The following is a 17444-nucleotide window of genomic DNA, read 5'->3' on the forward strand; positions in this document are numbered from 1 at the left end:
TACCTGTACAAAGTATTACAATAAGCACAAATAAATACAAGATACAGTTGCAATAAGTTAAGAGTCAAAGACACAAGAGGATGGAGGTCCCTGCCCCGTAGAGCTTACAATCTATATGGGAGGGTAACTTACAGACACAAATAGGCAAATATAAGTGCTGTAGGTCACAGTGGGTGACATTACAATATTAGTGTTAGTTCCCTGGTCAGGTGCTGGGCGAGTGTTCCAAAAGGTAGTCTTTTAGTTTAGTTTTAAAAAGACTGAGGGAGGATTCTCTCCAGAGGAAATCAGGGAGGGCATTCCAAATGTAAGGGGCAGCAAGGCCATACTGCCATTTATTCTGTACATTTCCCAGGCAGAACAAAGGTACACATTTTAATATTTAGCTGGAGATTTACAGAAGCCACCTTTCCATTGTCCAGCCTGAATCCTTAAGCTGACCATATACAGGCTGATACAAGTTCCATACCAAGTCAGCAGCTTATTAGCCTGTGTATGGGCCCATCAACCATTTGCTCAATATATAAAAGTAGGGAATTTTAGAAAATCCCACTGGGGCTAAGACCATAGCTGTTGTTGATGCAGCCCTCTTCCAACATGCCTACTTTAGCCCATATTGTAATCAAATATTTGGCCTGAAGAACAAATAATCTGATTCACCCAGTTTGGCCCTGCACGTGAGTGGCAAAGATCAGCTTGTGTGGCAAAGATCAGCTTGTGTGGCAATCTCACTACTCAGCAGGCCTGGACTGGGATTCAAAATAGGCCCTGGCATTTCACATACAGAGGCCCAAACAGCCCCCCACCAGATAAATAAATATTGACGGTCTATAGTACCTTGCAGCAGCCCCTCTGGCATTTGTCAGAATCCACAGATTACCAATCTAACCCACTACTCTGCATTCTTAACATGTACAAATAGAATAGATAAAAAATGGCAAAATTAATTAGAGAGTGGCTGTACTTCATGGACTCCTATTACTTCTGCAGTTTCAAAGAACTTCCCATAGTGCTCCATTCAAACTACACTAGATGTGCAGAGAGGTGCTCATAAAATCAATCATTTATATAAAATCTGAAGTACCGCACATACACAGGCATGAGCAGTAACCCTCAAGGGCAGATAGATCAGATATAGTAAGTTGATATATACTAGATATGTATATTATTATCTGAAATAAAGCAAGGTTAACACAGTGTAATTAGACAAATAACAATATAGTGTTTCCTCATAAGTCAATATAAAAAGTTTATCATACCTAGAAAGTATTTCTGTAAGCAATAACAATCCCTGTTTCTGTAGTTCAATATTGTTAGTCTGAAGAATGTTTTTTAAACTTCTCACTACAGATTCGATACCTAAAGAAACATGTATTTTAAAATATATGATTTGTCAAAAATCAGCAACAGCTGACCATGATACATTTACACAAGCAGTAATAACTTGAATGAAGATTATGTAATCAGGCATGTTATACTTACCATAAACTGAGTAACATTTAGAGAAGAATATCCTTTCTTCTGTCATTAGCAATAGGCAGCTATATAGTGACCAGATTAAGACCTCATTTGTGCTTAAAAGATTCTCAAACAAAAACTCTGAAACAAAATTAATCATACTTTATAATGTCTACCTTCACATAAGGAAAGATTCCAGTTTCTAATATTCACTAGGAATATAATAAATTAAAACAATATTATCACAAAGGAATTGCTTTAGTACATGTAGTGGATCCAGACATTTTTGGAAAAAAAATATTTTTTATGCTTCATAGAAAATAATTCTTCTCTATATAACCAACCCTGCCTGTTTACAGATTACTACTAAACTAGTCACAGTTTTGTCAGTTTTATAATCCCTTCATATTAATATTCCACACATAGTACAAGGAGTACAAGCTATGGACAGCCAACATCCATTATGAATGTTATATTGACACAGTTACATGTATGTGTAAATACATTATACATGGAAATTACTTTTGAGAATGGTTTCTGTTTTCAGATGCAAGATAATATGACAGATTCACATTTGTATAGAACATTATAAATAAGCAAAATAGTAGATATATTTTCTATATTATTAAATTTGTTCTCTTCATTGATTCTTGCAGAGACCTGAAGACACATTCATTTACTAAATAATTTCAAGAGTATTATAATGTTTATAGCATTATGGAGCAACAAATCTACCTTCAGTAAAATTACCTTCATATTTTTCATCTGAACATGAGTGACTCAGTTGTTAAACAGATGGAAAGAGGAATCCCTTTTGCGGAGGACTCCTCAGTTTGCAACGGACAGAATTTCACATACTCTATGATGATTTAATCATTGAGCCATAGGCCTAAGCACTCATTTATGAGAGCAAATGCAGTGTGAAAAATACAATTTGGGGTGTAAGTCAAGGTGCTTTTTTACCCAAAAAGGACATTTTTTTCAACGATTCCAACATAATTGTGGGCATAAGGCATTGATGCAGCTGGCACAATCTGAGGAATTTAACTTAGCTTAAATGCATGTGCTTTTCAACACAGATCGCATTAAATTGTGCTAAACACATTCAGTGTTAGGATGTTGTTAATATCAGCACTTAGTGTCAAAATGACCTCTGCGCACAAAAATACACTACATCTATTGATGATGGTCACTGTGCGCACCCTGGTGACAGTAGCTCTAGAGTTCCTCTGCATCAATAGTTGCACTTAATGCCTGGCAGGGCTTGCCAAAATGCACAACGACAAGGAGCGCTATTTGACTTCAGCAAAAGTTATGTCATTGCAACTGCAGTTGCCCTTAATAAATTAGTCCTCTAATGTTCATTTCACCCCAAATTGTCTTACCACCTAGGTTCCATATCTGGTAATTATATGACCAGTTTTATAAAACAATTAATTGTGAAACCTGGCCAGTGACAGGTGTAATACCACACAACATATACAGGAAGAATCATTTTATATTGCAAATCCATGTATAATAAAATAATCCTTTGCAGTTTCCTGTAACCACAATTTGTATGTTGTTGCTTTGTTTTTAATAATGAAGAATTACCTGGGATATCAGCATAAATAAATGCTGGTGCATATTTTGTCGGTGAATGCACAAGGATGGCAGCAATGCATTGTGTACTAGCTATCTGTAATAGTTCTTCTCCAGACAAAAGAACCTAGAAAATGAAGCATGTTTGTAGGTAAATTAAATTCTCCAATTTCTATGTTGAATTATGTTAGCTACAGTTTGTACTCGGCATAATTACTTTTTTTAAAACTATAGGAAGTGGGTTTTGAGCCTCCAGTGTAGATGTGCTTTCTGAATCACCAGGACATTCAGATTCATTCATAATCATTAATACAAAATGGTCATACTTTAACAACTGCTTAAGTAATCCTGCAAATTAATAACAGAAGTAGTTTAATAATAATTATTTATAGTTGTACGAAAGTTCCTAAATATTTAAACCTTTTATCTGACAATGAAGCAAAAAAGAAGCAAAGAAGTAAAGTAATGCATGAAAAAGAACAAAGATGTTTTAACTGTTCACCTTCACAAAGAATATCTTTTTGAGTAGTACATGACAATAACTTTCTAAGTTGATTGTTATTTACTATTTTTTATTTTTCCAGTTGTTTAAATACAGTTGTTCAAATTTTATCACAATTATGAACTATTTTTAATTGTTTTAATAAAGCAAAAGAACATTCTGCTATGATCATTGTGTCATTTTAGCAGTTGAAATCCATTCTGTGCTATGGGGCTTTGCAGCAGTGCTGAGCCCCAGGCGGGTGTGGGTTTATAAATACCAAGACTAGCCAGGTTTGGGTTGGGTGAGGATAGGACACTGGCAGGTAAGGGTTGGGTGTGTGTCAATTTTTTTTATTGGCCTGCACATCACTATTGTACAGCAACTGCAGCTACAGTCCCTTCTAAGCATGTTGCCTGAGCTAGTCTATCAAGGAGCAACGGTTACTTAAATGTTACAAGAGGTGCTGCCATTTCTCTGATACTGCTAAGAAATGTGTTAGCTGCAGGCCACAAAATGTGGAATCAATAATCTTTTGACTTGACTCAAACTCTATGTATCAAGTAGGTATAAATAAAATGTATATAAGCGGCTTACCCATACAATTTATTTGTAGCTCCTTTGTTTGTGCATTTTCTAAGGTGCCCAGAAAAAGGTCACAGAGTTTGTCAGTAAAGTGATTAGTGAGTTTCTCTGCAGCACTGGGTAAGGAATAAAGTTGCCCATACAAGTAGCATATGGCAGCCTTCACAAATTCATTAGGATACAGCATTCCCTGTGACAAGTATTCCACAAGTTCATCTCGGAAAAGGAAATAGAGGAATGATGAAAACATGTTATGTGAACTGAATTAATAAATGTTATGTGACTTATTGTTATAGGTACTTATGCCCATGGTATGCATAGTTGCTCTATATGCCAATGCACCTGCTCAGCTTACTCAATTGAAAAGTGCACAATATTGCTCACTGATGCTATGAATTTCTGCTAACCTGGAATTCAAGAAAAAGCTGAAGAAACCTGTGGGGAAAAACATGGTTGAGTCTGAAAACTACACTTTGCCGTGTTGGTAAATGTGCCTTTAAGGCTCTGTTACTTTAGGATAGTATTTTCTTCCTCACAAGGGCCAACATAAATGCATGTAACCTCCTGATTGACTCTTTTCTGTTAGCCTCATCCTAGTGGCTCAGAGAACTGGGAGCAGATATGGGTGCAAGTACAATGTCATAGGACAGTATAGAATGGCTGGGATATTCCACCAGGTGACAGAAAGACCCTGTAAAAGTCAAAATATTTAAACTGCTCATTTATGATCACAAGTGGATGGATATTTGCTTGGATTTTCCAGGCAATAATTTTAAAAAAGAATTAATCAAGACATGACAGTACCGAAGCTTCAGGAAAGTATTTTGGGACATGGGCCATTAGAAAACAAATATGTTTCAGGCCTGTTTTGCCCTTTATTTTTTTAGTTCATAAAAATGTTGATGTACAAAATGTTAAAGGGCTCAGCTGAGTCAGATCTGGCATACCAAAATCAAAATTCTTTTTAACAAAAAAGACTTAAAGGAACAGTACCACCAAAAAATAAAAGTGTATAAAAAAAATGAATATATTATGTATTATTGCCTCGCAATCACAATAGTTGTGTGTTTGTTTTAGAAACCCTATCATATAAACAAAGCTGCTGTGTAGCCATGGGGGGTAGCTATTCAAACTGAAAAATGGAGAAAATGCACAAATACAGCCATAAACACTCACAGAAAAGCTGCACTGAGTCCTCTATCAAAAGAAACACAGGATTTCTTGTTTTCTTTTTTGTGAACATGTACTTCGGTATCAGACTTCCTCTCTTTTAGGGCTCCTCCAGGTTTGGGGCTCGAGTCTTCTCAGTTCTCCCCCTCCCATAAAAAAGCATAAGAACTCACTTCCCCATCCCTTAGGAATGTGTGATCTGAGCTTCCAACGGCTATAACTGCAGCAGGAAGCTACCAAGACCAAGCTAAAATGGCAGCTGCTATCACAGGGAGCTTCTACGGCTCTTTACTCAGGTATAGTAAAGCTTTCTGCTGAATAAATATAGTATTCTAGGTGGCACTAATGTGGCGAATCTATTGGCAGTAAAATCCCACAAATGACGTTCCTTCTCCTTTAATTTTTTGGTGTTAATGTTCTTTTATGTTAAAAAAAAAGTGTTAACGTTTCATATTTTGATCTAAATATTTGTATTAACTTCTAAGATTAAAAACTGCACATTTACAGTGCACAATTTAAAATCAATTTTAAGCTAGAAACAGTTGACAAACATTCTGATATAATGAATGTATTGGCTGTTAGGGAAAAACTCACAATGAGTAGCTGCAATAAAATCAGCAAGATCTGGAATGGCATCTACCAACTTTCCCATGAAGCTCAAAAGTGGCAAGCTCAAGGTCATATTGCTAACTTCACATAACTAGAATGAGGAAATATTTATCAGGGACACAAGAAAAAAATCAAATATGAAAAGATGCCAGTATTTTATGAACTAAATGCCCTTACAATATATTTATAAAATATTTTATAAATATATTTTTCAAATATAGTTTTAAATGCTTCTCACAAGTAACTATTATTTGTATTACGTATGTAGCTATTTATATATTGAATTGAGGCACATCATATTTCAGAATAAAGTCAACAATAAATGTAAAATCTTGACATGGAGTTCCCAACAAACTGATAATTCTGTGGCAAATTACATTTCAGTTCACAAGGAAGACCTTCCTAATACATTTGCTTTCCATGCAATTTTGCTTATACTAAGAAATAATGTATGCTGAAAATCAATAGCTTGTGTGTTTGAGGGCCCAGGAGAAATGAAAACTCTTGCTCTGTGAGTTTCAGTGTAAAACTCTTGCTCTGTGAGTTTCAGCAGAAATGAAAACACTTGTGGTCTTAACTGTAATACAAACAATAATGTACTTTATTCTAAAATTTAAGGATATTATATGTCACCAAGGAGTTCCATGACAATAAAAAAGAACGAGGCCACATGTCATGGAACTCCAAAGTTCTTTACAAAAGGACTCCCGATGGGCGCAATTTTTATGGCGTTTGTGAGTTTAAACTTTTAATATGTTTTAGAATATAGTTTTAGGATTTTACACATGTCCGTTGTATATTTGTCCAGCAGCAGGAGAAAGTGGAAAAAGAGAAGCTGGGAGTTATAGTTCAACCACGAGGGAATTTTTTACAAGCTCCAAGACCACAGTGTTGGTCTGTAAGTATATGCACAATTGGCTAAGGATAAAAAGAAGTCAGAAGAGTGTGAAATACGGAAATTCACTTATTTAAATAGACACAAACTTTAAACATTTTGCGGTGGATTGTATTTATGTGTTTTCACCGAAAAGTGAAGTAAATTTAGTAGCGGTGTTCACTAGATTTGTTTTAGATATAAACACGTTTTAGAGGGGTGATTATTAATATCTCATTACTGTATTACACTATTTTTTTATTTATTTATTTTATTTTACCCCATAAGACCTCATCTGAGAAGTCTGGACAGAGGAGGGCGCTCCAGAGTTAAGTATTTTTTTTTTGTTTAAACCGAAGCACAAGGTATCTGGAGTGGGTTATACATTTCATTCACACTGAAAAATTGTTTTGTTTCATGGAACTCCAAAGTGACTTATAATATTCTTATATTTTACAACACAGGTACTTTATTTATTATATGTAGCTTTTCAGTGAATCATGTAATACAAATTGCATTTCGAAGCACCGATTTTAAGACATGATATCTGTAAGCACCATTTGAAAGGATGCAGTTTACAAAATATTCATAGCTGTTGTTTGTTACAGTTTAATAATGACATAGTTAGGAGGTGGAGAATATAACAACTGAAGGTAAAATAACTTCTACTTATTATCTTTACTGGCAAAAAAAACAAGGTGAAGGCAGAGGCAAGACTAGAGATTCCTCTAAAAAGCAAGAAAAAAATTACCCCTTTCTGACACCCATCCAGCACACAGTGTAAAACCTGCTTTAGGCGAAGTTCAGTTATTAGCTGTACCAAACCTAAATGGTAAAAAAAGAAATGTATACATAATAGTGAACATTTTATTAAACAAATATATAGAACAAATATTTTGATACTGACGTTCTTGTTCCTGTGGGCTTACACTGCTAGTAAAGCCATAAAGTGGCTTTTTTATATAGGTGAGAATTTACACAGGAGAAAAAAAATGTATAAAAATATTGCATATTTAATTTTCCCATTGTTTAATTGACAATATGTAAAAACAAAACAATAAAATACATGATTTTCCTCCTAACCAGCTTTTCTATACCTAAAATTCATGCTGCCTCAAGTTAGCCTAGATGTATTCTTTTCAGTGGGAAATATGTGTGTTTTTCTCTCCTTGGTTCTGCCCTAGATCCTCTTTACCCGTGGAATGCCATCTCTGGAGAAAATCTTCCTTCAGTCTCTTCAAACTAAACTCAAAGACCCCTATATTACTTATTCTTTTATTAGCCTCCTTACATTAGAAGCTCTATGTGGCAGAGACCTCTTTAACAGCTATTATTCTCACGTCACCTTAACAAACACACTTTTTACTTGGATGATAACACATAATGCATCTGGTCTATTTCACTGGGGGGTGCCTAACATTTTGGCACCCCTAGTGAAACAGACCTTACATGTACATTAATACCTTTCAAACAACATCCTTTATGATAAAGAGGCTGTTACATTAAATTAACTTTTAGTATAATAAAGACATTGATATTCTGAAATAATTTGCAGTTGAAGAGAACAAGTCAAAACTCTTAAAAATGAATAATGAAGTAGCAAAGTTGCTAGGAATAGGACATGCTATAACATAATAAGGTTGGCCTTTACTGAAAATACTTATTACTGTATGCCAGATCTGTTTGGAATTTGGTGCTTTGTGCTGTGTAATAGATAAACCTTATTAAAAAAAAAATCTATAGCGTGAAAAAGCCTTGATTCACATGGATGCAAAAAAAAAAAAAAAGACTTGCTTTATAAAGTGCTATATAAAATGCTTCCATAAAGAATATTTTCATTTGAGACATATTAAAGGCGACATATTGGATAAATGGGAAAAACCCTACTTTTGTAGGCAATTCTGAATAATATGCGGTGCTGGTTTCACTTTGTGCTAAAAATTAATCCTATCTGTAACAATGGCCCTTTATTGGAGCTCCCTATAAATCCTCTCACTTCTCTGTCAAGAGTTTGAAATGAAGAGTGGGTGTGTCCTAGTGGTCCCTGCCAGACGCACACTAGGAGGGGGAGAGCCAATCACAGCCCTGCAGTCACACAAGCACAGACAGGCTTCAGTTCCCTATCAGGTCAGCCTAGCTGCTGATTGGTTCCTATCCTACAGTGCAGTGTACTGAGAGCCGCCGGCTCCCCAGCTCATCCAGAGAATTCAGCCAGCAGAAAGTGAAATGGATGGGCGGGGCAAGTGGGGTTTTGGGCGAATTTCTCAATAAATCAGTCCGAAACACAACTTTTTTAGCACAATCCTTCTATATCTAGAGGAGTACAATTCCCTTGTACATTGTTAATTTTTATAGGATATATCTCCTTTAATCTTAGTAATACCACAACATAAAAATATTCACTTGAGACTTAAAACTTTATCTTACTTTCAGTAACTAGGTCTAAAACAGCTGAATCTTCAACATTCTGTAGCATACCTTTAAAAACAAAAAATATAATTTAATAATAACACTTAATAGACAAAATAAAAAGTATAAAAACGAGATAACCTATTAAAGGAGGCAAATACATCTTTCCAAACCAATAACACAATCAGGTTACCTAGAGCTTGCCAAAAGCAAAGCTTCAGGGACCCTGTTGGACAGCAATTAACATTTTCCCTGATTGGTGTTTGCTTTCTAAGAATGAAACAATTTGGGACATTTTTCCAAACAGGTAGAGGATGAGTTAGTTTAAAAAACAATTAAACATTAAAAAGAGAATTCTTTATAAAACAATATATATATATATATATATATATATATATATATACACACCAACAGAAGAAAGCACATTAGGTGGTACCTGTTAAGGTTACAACATACCTATTGCAAGAAAGGTCAGGTGCCAGTTAAAGGAGAAGGAAAAGCATTTTGGCATTTTACCTCCAAAGGATTAGCCACATTAGTGCTAGCTACAATGTTATATTTATTCTACAAAAATTTTCAACATACCTGAGTAAAACCTCCCTGTTTGTTTAAGATAGCAGCTGCCATTTTAGATTGGTCTCAGTATCTTCTAGCTGCTGGTAGCTCAGATTACACAGAGTTGGGAGGGGGAACAGAACAAGGAAGGGGGAGAGGGAGAGAGGGGCAAACTGAGCAGACTTAAGCCTGTGCCCTCAAGAATTTTTCTGAGAGAAAGTCTGACACTGAAGACCATCAGTACACAATAGGAAGAAATCCTGTGTTTCTTTTGATAGATGACTCGGTGCAGCATTTCTGCGAGTGCTGTATTTACATAGAATTTTCTGATAAAGCTTAAAGTTTTTACCTTTCCTTTTCCATTAACTTTTTATTTCCCACCTGGGGTGTGTGTTTGCTTCCATTGGTATCTATCAAGCAGCACAGGGAGTCAGATTGAATATAGCTAAAAGCAACTGCCTGTCCATATGAAGTTAATTCTTTAACAACCACAACCTTTCTGTGAAGGCTTTCCAATAAATAAAGACATGTTGTTGAAATTTGCTTCCATTCAGCAACAAGAGGATTAGTGAGGTTGGCCAAAGGCATTGTAAATCAGACCTGGCTTGCTGTCACAGCATTCCAATTCACTTCCATCTAAGCATTCAAACTCTGTACAGAATTCTCTATGTGCATGGGTGCATTATTGCATGGAAAGAGCCTGCCCAAAACTGTTAAATCAAAGTAGGCAGTGGGAACTGTGAAGAATGTTGTACACTGCATTCTTAAAATTTGTTTTCAATAGAAGACATTAGGCTGATGCCACACTTAGGGGTAGATTTATCAAAATGTGAGTTTACCGCTTAATACATAAAAACTCACTAATGTTCTATTCATTCCTATGGGATTTTTAGAATTGTATTTATCAAATGGCGAGTTCTAACTTACGCCCAATGATAAATACACCTTTAAAAATCCCATAGGAATGAATAGAACATGGGTGAGTGTTTATGTATTAAGCTCTAAACCCATATTTTGATAAATCTGCCCCTTAGTGTATGGCGTATATTTTCGGCAAGCCGAAAATCGCACCATACGCTCCTACGTGTGCCTGCATCTGAATGAATGAGATACGCTCGGGTGCAGGCACATGTAGCCGATATCCGTTTTTTGTGTATTTCATTCATTCTGGTGCAGGCACAAGGTAGGGTAAATCTACAGTAGGGGTGCATATTCTCGGTAAGCGTTTTTTGGCTTGCTGAGAATATGCCCATGTGGCATCAGCCTTATGCATTCAGGGTGCCAGAATTGTGATTATTAACCCACTCACTCCAGCTGATGGCCCTCTGATCACCAATTAAAAACCCCATGCTTCCTACAAACAGTTCTTGTGCTAATAGTGCTTCAAGGTATAGTTTGAATCTGTGAAGTGAATGTTCCAACTGAACACGTCATTTAAAACAATACATTTGGCCATATTGTAAATGTGTGTTAAATGTAAGTTGACTCTCTGAACTCTAATTAAAAAAGACAATTGCATAACATTAGGCTTATAGCACACATACACAAATACCTGTGATTCAATGACATCCACCTGCAACTGCACACAATGGATTTTGGGCAAAAAAACCAAAATATATAAAATCACTGGTGGAAAGCTTTTCACATTGCTTCGTTTTTGACTGAACTGCTCTGTGGGTTCTTAACCTTAGGGCTAAACTACAGGGGAGATTTTGATCACATTTTGTGGGACAGACTTTAGGGACCCCCAACATTTTTTTCATACAACAGAGCAGAGATCTATCATGGGCGACTGAACTGCTCCGTGGGCTCTTGCCCTAAAGAGCCATATAGTAAACAATTGCTTTCCTTTATCTGACTGACCAGCCCAAAAAAATTCTTGATCCACACAGGTTGTAACTCCTGTTCACATCTGCATCTGCCCGATGCACTGGCTGACACTGTACATCAGCAGATGAAATTAGCCAACTTGCCTAATAAACAAAACATCTAATACCCATGGTACATAAAAACCATTCAGGATTCATTTTATTGGTATGTGTACTGCCTGTTTTAGAAAAGGGGTAAGTAAGGGGCCTTTTTTAACCTGGGAATTATTACAGGAGCCCTATACCTTAAACCTAAATATTATCCTAGACGTAGGAAATTTATAATCTAACTGCTACACTAGCGAAATATTACCTTCAAATCTATGTTACAGTACCCAAATGCATTCTGATGAAACATATCAAGAGCTGGTATGTTATTAGATATTCATTATCAAACAAGTAACAGATTATTTACCCAGAAATGTTCCTATAAACTGAGTACAAACTCTGTCATCACTGGTCAGTAATTCAATGATGCTAGATGCATTATTTTGCAGCATAGTCTGAAAACTGGACAGTACATGCTTCTTACGTATAATCTAAATAAAAAGCAAAAACAGGTGTAAATTATTTCCACAGTGATTTTTATTTTTGGAATTGCAGTTGTAGTGACAGTGACAATTATCATACACTGGAAATACATTAAATACTTACACCTGGGAGAATTTAGTACAGAATTCTAGTACAACCCATTAGCAAGCAACTGGGATCAATCCCATGAATGAAACCAGCGAATCAACCAAGGACCGCAGACCTTGATTGGTTGTCAATAGTTACTGCACTGACTCAGTGTTGCTCCTACTTTATTTTGTGTGTCCGTCTAATAATAATATTAAGAATAATGATAACGACATTTTGTATTAAAGGCGTTACATAGAAAAGAGAAATAACAACTGCAGTTCTGGTGACATTAACAGATACTGCAACTATAACTCTTTTCCATTTAATAAATGGGGAAAAGGGGTATTTGCCTAAAGCTCAGCAGGACAGGGGGTCCCACCATCAATCATGTTATCTGAAATAGGTTTTTGATAGAAACATCATTGGAGAATGGAAATTGGGATTTGGAAAGTTGTTCAGCATTTGGCCATATTTTTTTGTTAAACAAATGTACTTTTTAATTTGGCATTGATTATTGGAACTCTTTCTACTTTGCTTCACGTTGTTTTAAAAAACTCACACATCAAACTGCTAAGTGGAAAACGGTACAAACTCAAACTATAATCCTTTTTCCCACTGCTCAGGGGTTTTAGGTTTGTGCACTTTACACCAAATTATGCAACCTTTTGCCTTGACTCAAAAAGTTCTGTATGTAAGTACTGCCATAGTTATTTTGTCTATCCACTGTGGGTTTATAAAGAACTGTATAGGCGCAGAGATAAGGCTCTTTCACCTGTTTGGTTTGTTCCTACTTACTAGAATTGCATTAGGGGTGTGTGTGTGCAACAGGCTATGGGTACTGTAAAAGTAACACAAGGCAATCTTAGACACAGCCTAATGTGTCATCAGCCTCACGTTCATACATCAGCCTTAAACACAGCACAAGCTGCTGATATTTTACACAAAAAAAACTGAGGAAAACAGATTTTCGTGTGATAAAATATTTGTTATTCTTCCTAAATTTCTCACCGAAACTGTCCCGTCCGCCATCATTTCTATTAGGCCCGGGAGCCAAGTAACCCCATCCCCATCCCCAGCTTCCTCACAGGCCGAAACCAGCCTGAAATCTAAACCCCACTCCGCCATTAGCGCACCGCCCCACAAGCCAGCTATCCCCCACACAGTGCCGCAGCGTCTCATCTCGCGATACTATGACGTCACGCGAAAGCATATAAGCGCCCCAGGTTCCCGCACATACAGAATAGACGGGATGTGGGGTTGGTGGGATGAGGGAATGTTATACTGGGGAGAGCTGGAAGAAGTTAAGGGGAAGCTGGGGAGGATGCTGGGGGGAGCTGGGGAAAGCTGGAAGAAGTTAATGGGGATGCTGGGATGGAGCTGGAAGAAGTTAAGGGGGAGCTGGAGGGTACTGGGGAGGGAGGTGGAGGATGCTGTAGTGGGGAGCAGTGCATAGTATGGGGACATTGGGGGAGGACAAGCAGTGTTTTAGGGGGCCCTTGGCTGGCACCAATTCAAAATGTAACACCTGGTTACCAAGGTTTTAGGGGGCTTTAGAGATGCTGAGGGTCAATATGTAGCATGGGATGCTTGTGATACACTGAGTCTGTCATGATATACAGGTGCCACAGTGCGTCATGAAATCTTTAGGGCCACAAAATGTCATAAAATGATTGGGGCCACTGTGTCCGTCTTCTGGTGCACGTTGTGCATGTTATGCTTTTCAGGTGTGGTTTTGTTAAATGGGCCTGTTTTTGAGGTGTGGGCATGGCCTGAAAAATTTCTGAGATATTCTTGTCCCTCCTACTTTTGAAATGTTGGGAGGTATGGCGAAAGGGGCTCCCCTAGCCTTGCGGCGAAGGGAGTCTGAAGACCCTTGCCTCTTCTGTGCAGTTAGGCCAGTGAGGTCGGGGATAAAGGGGCTCACCCTAGCTCTGGGGCGAAGGGGAGTCCGAAGACTTCATTTCTGTGCCTTTTGGCTGGTGTTCCGAGGTTTTATTTTTGGGGACTTTTTAAGACTAAGTCTAACTCACCGTCCTACACTTGTGTGTGACACTTTGCGCTGGGTGAACTGAAGCACGCTCCGGCTTCAATAAAAGTATGTGTACATGGGTAAATGGAGCCCACTCCATTTTCAGTTACATTTTAAAAAAACATACAGCATTAGAGCACCCTCATATTACAGCATATACTACCTAAAAACGTAACACTGCGCTACTGTTTATGTACAGTGCTTCCCCTGGATTTTTTCTCTCAGGTGCCATCTTTCAAAGTCTCAGAAAGGAGTTGCAGTCCCCACCCACTGCTAGACGTCATCTAGGAAGCAGGGGTGTAGAGCTTTACCCTCAGTTCAGGCACACAAAGCAGTGTAGGCAAGCGGATGCTGCAGTGGGGAGCGGCCCATAGTATGGGGACATTGGGTGAGGACCAGCAATGTTTTAGGGGGCCCTGGGCTGACACCAATGCAAAACATAACACCTGGCTACCAATGTTTTAGGGGGCCTTGCCCTGGCACCAATGCGAAACGTAACACCTGGCTACGAATGTCTGTGTGTCCTTTGTACTGATGGGACTTCATACAGTTTTGGTGATTTTCTGAGTTTTGAATTGTATAGGAATGGGTATTAGAGATGCTAAGGGTCAATATGTAGCATGGAATGCTTGTGCTACACTGAGTCTGTCATGATATACAGGTGCCACAGTGCGTCATGAAATCCTTAGGGCCACAATATGTCATAAAATGATTGGGGCCACCTTGTCTGTCTTCTGGTGCACTTTGTGCATGTTATGCTTTTCAGGTGTGGTTTTGTAAAATGGGCCTGTTTTTGAAGTGTGGCCATAAAGTGGGCATGGCATAAAAAAATTCAGAGATATTCTTGTCCCTCCTTCTACTTTTCCAATGTTGGGAGGTATGGAGAAAGGGGCTCCCCTAGCCTTGCGGCGAAGGGAGTCTGAATACCCTTGCCTCCTCTGTGCCATTAGGTTGAGGATAAAGGGGCTCACCCTAGCTCTAGGGCGAAGGGGAGTCCAAAGACTTAGTTTCTATGCCTTTTGGCTGGTGTTCCAGGGTTTTATTTTTGGGGACTTTTTTAAGACTAAGTCCAAATCACCATCCTACACTTGTGACACTGCGCTGGGTGAACTGAAGCACGCTCCGGCTTCAATAAAAGTATGGGTAAATGGAGCCCACTCAATTTACAGTTACATTTAAAAAAAAACCTATACAGAATTAGAGCACCCTCGTATTACAGTACATACTAGCTAAAAACGTAACGGTGCTACTGTTTATGTACAGTGCTTCCCCTGGATTTTTTCTCTCACAGGTGCCATCTTTCAAAGTTTCCAGAAGGAGCTGCAGTCCCCACCCACTGCTAGACGTCATCTAGGAAGCAGGGGTGTAGAGCTTTACCCTCAGTTCAGGCACACAAAGCAGTGTAGGCAAGCAGATGCTGCAGTGGGGAGCGGCCCATAGTATGGGGACACCGGGGGAGGCAGGGCTGAGAGAAACTGACAAACCACTCCGTGTGCCTATGCTCTTGGCTCATAACAAAGTTGTATGCATATTACAGACGTTGACATTTTAGTATATGTAACCTGTTTTTGGCTGTAATTCCAGACAAGACCAGCTAGATCTAGGTTAGAGCATGGGATACACTGGACTAACAAACAGGATGGGCCTTCGCTATGTGGAAGAAATTTTATGGAGGGTGTTGATAAACTACATCTTCCACTGGCAGATGTAATAAAGTAAAATAAGGGTGCCAGAAGCTCTTTATGCAGCAAAACAGAACTGAACGGAGTTTATTGTCCCAAGACATTGATCCACATCCACAATACAGGTGTCATGGATTAGGCAGGTTCAGTGCAGAGCAAGCAGAAAGGTATAGTGTCCAATGGTTTATCCCAACTCAGCAGAGTATGGGCAGGATAAAGACAGCTAGACAGCAAGGCAACACCGTGGAGAGTAGTCTGGATAGGATCCTTAGGATTTTTACCTTAATGGACCGGATCCCAAATAGCAGACATGGATCAGGGAGAAGACTATGCCTGCTACCCTTGTCAGTACTGCGGTCCTTTATTAAGGCAGCAGAGCCTGTAAAGGAGAATACTCCCAGCTATCTCCTGGTTGGTGCCAGAAAGCTGCTGCTTCTACCTAAAGCTGACTCTTTCACTTTCCTAGAAAGTTCTATACAATATCTATCCTGCACTAATCCTCATTCATAGGTACCTGCTTTTGACACTAGAGTTAGATGGCATCTCTAGGGCAGATTGCTTTACTGGGGCCTTGTTGATCCCAGGCTCATTTGAACTTCCACCTGATTCAACAGATGCAGGCCAAAGAGGAAGATACACCCATTTGCTAACACTATGTCAGAGTGTGAAAGGGATTGCTCCAACTATGGGCCAATAATGCACAACATGCTAATAGCAAAATTGATACATGGGCCTATTCCCACTAACAAGGAATATGGAAATAGTAGGGTTTAAAGGTCCTTTTAGGGTTTAAAGGACTAAAGGTAACAGGAAGTATGATTACAACCCCAGGACTGCCCCAAATATCTTTGTACCCCATCCAAAACTACACTGATACTGACTGAAAAAGCACTAATTAAAGGACAACTATACCCTCAAACAAATGTAGCTTTCTATAAAAATGTACTGCATAAACCATCTCATATGTTGTAAAAATATTCTTTATTTAAATAAGTATTTTAATTTCGCAGAAACTTGCGCAAAACAGCGTATAGGTGTTTTACGGTCTTTGCCCATGGATACCCAGAAGCTGGCATTAAAAGACCGCTACCTGCACGTGCAGTAAATGCAATCTGACAGTTGTATCCTGAACCACCAAGGCTTTAACCGCTGTTACTGTACACACATCTATACACACTACACCCATTCAACGAAACTTATTTTAGTAACTATTCACAACAGTATATGACAAATAAGGAGACAAAAAAAGATGTTGGTTTTTTCAATTCATTTTTGGACTGTACAGAATTGGATTGAATACCAGATATATGCAGGAAACTTTTCAGTTATGTTACTTGTTAAATCTTAACAAGTGCTTTTTCATATATTGGTTTGGCAACCCATGTCTTCTTCCATTTTGGGCACACATACGAAAACCTTTTTTGTCCAAAATCAAGTGTTGACCTTCTCCTGTCTTTGATGGTTGCCTGTTTTCGATTGACATTTCTATTGTAGGACAAAGCTGCAAATTTTGTTCCTGCCT

General features: G+C 38.2%; 1 protein-coding gene across 1 annotated transcript in view; it reads right to left on the reverse strand.

Moving 5' to 3' along the window:
- Nucleotides 1–13339, reverse strand: part of mei1 (meiotic double-stranded break formation protein 1) — a 47917-nt gene extending 34578 nt beyond the window's left edge. The window contains exons 1-9 of the mRNA XM_031901340.1: nt 12006–13339; nt 9186–9236; nt 7510–7583; nt 5870–5975; nt 4118–4321; nt 3257–3387; nt 3052–3166; nt 1483–1599; nt 1260–1359 (exon numbers count right to left, since the gene is read on the reverse strand). Coding sequence (XP_031757200.1) covers nt 1260–1359; nt 1483–1599; nt 3052–3166; nt 3257–3387; nt 4118–4321; nt 5870–5975; nt 7510–7583; nt 9186–9236; nt 12006–12090 — 983 coding nt within the window. The 5' untranslated portion in view covers nt 12091–13339. The remainder of the gene's footprint in view (nt 1–1259; nt 1360–1482; nt 1600–3051; nt 3167–3256; nt 3388–4117; nt 4322–5869; nt 5976–7509; nt 7584–9185; nt 9237–12005) is intronic.
- Nucleotides 13340–17444: the final 4105 nt, after the last annotated feature.

Source organism: Xenopus tropicalis, chromosome 4 (genome assembly GCF_000004195.4).
Source record: "Xenopus tropicalis strain Nigerian chromosome 4, UCB_Xtro_10.0, whole genome shotgun sequence".
Lineage (NCBI taxonomy): Eukaryota > Metazoa > Chordata > Amphibia > Anura > Pipidae > Xenopus > Xenopus tropicalis.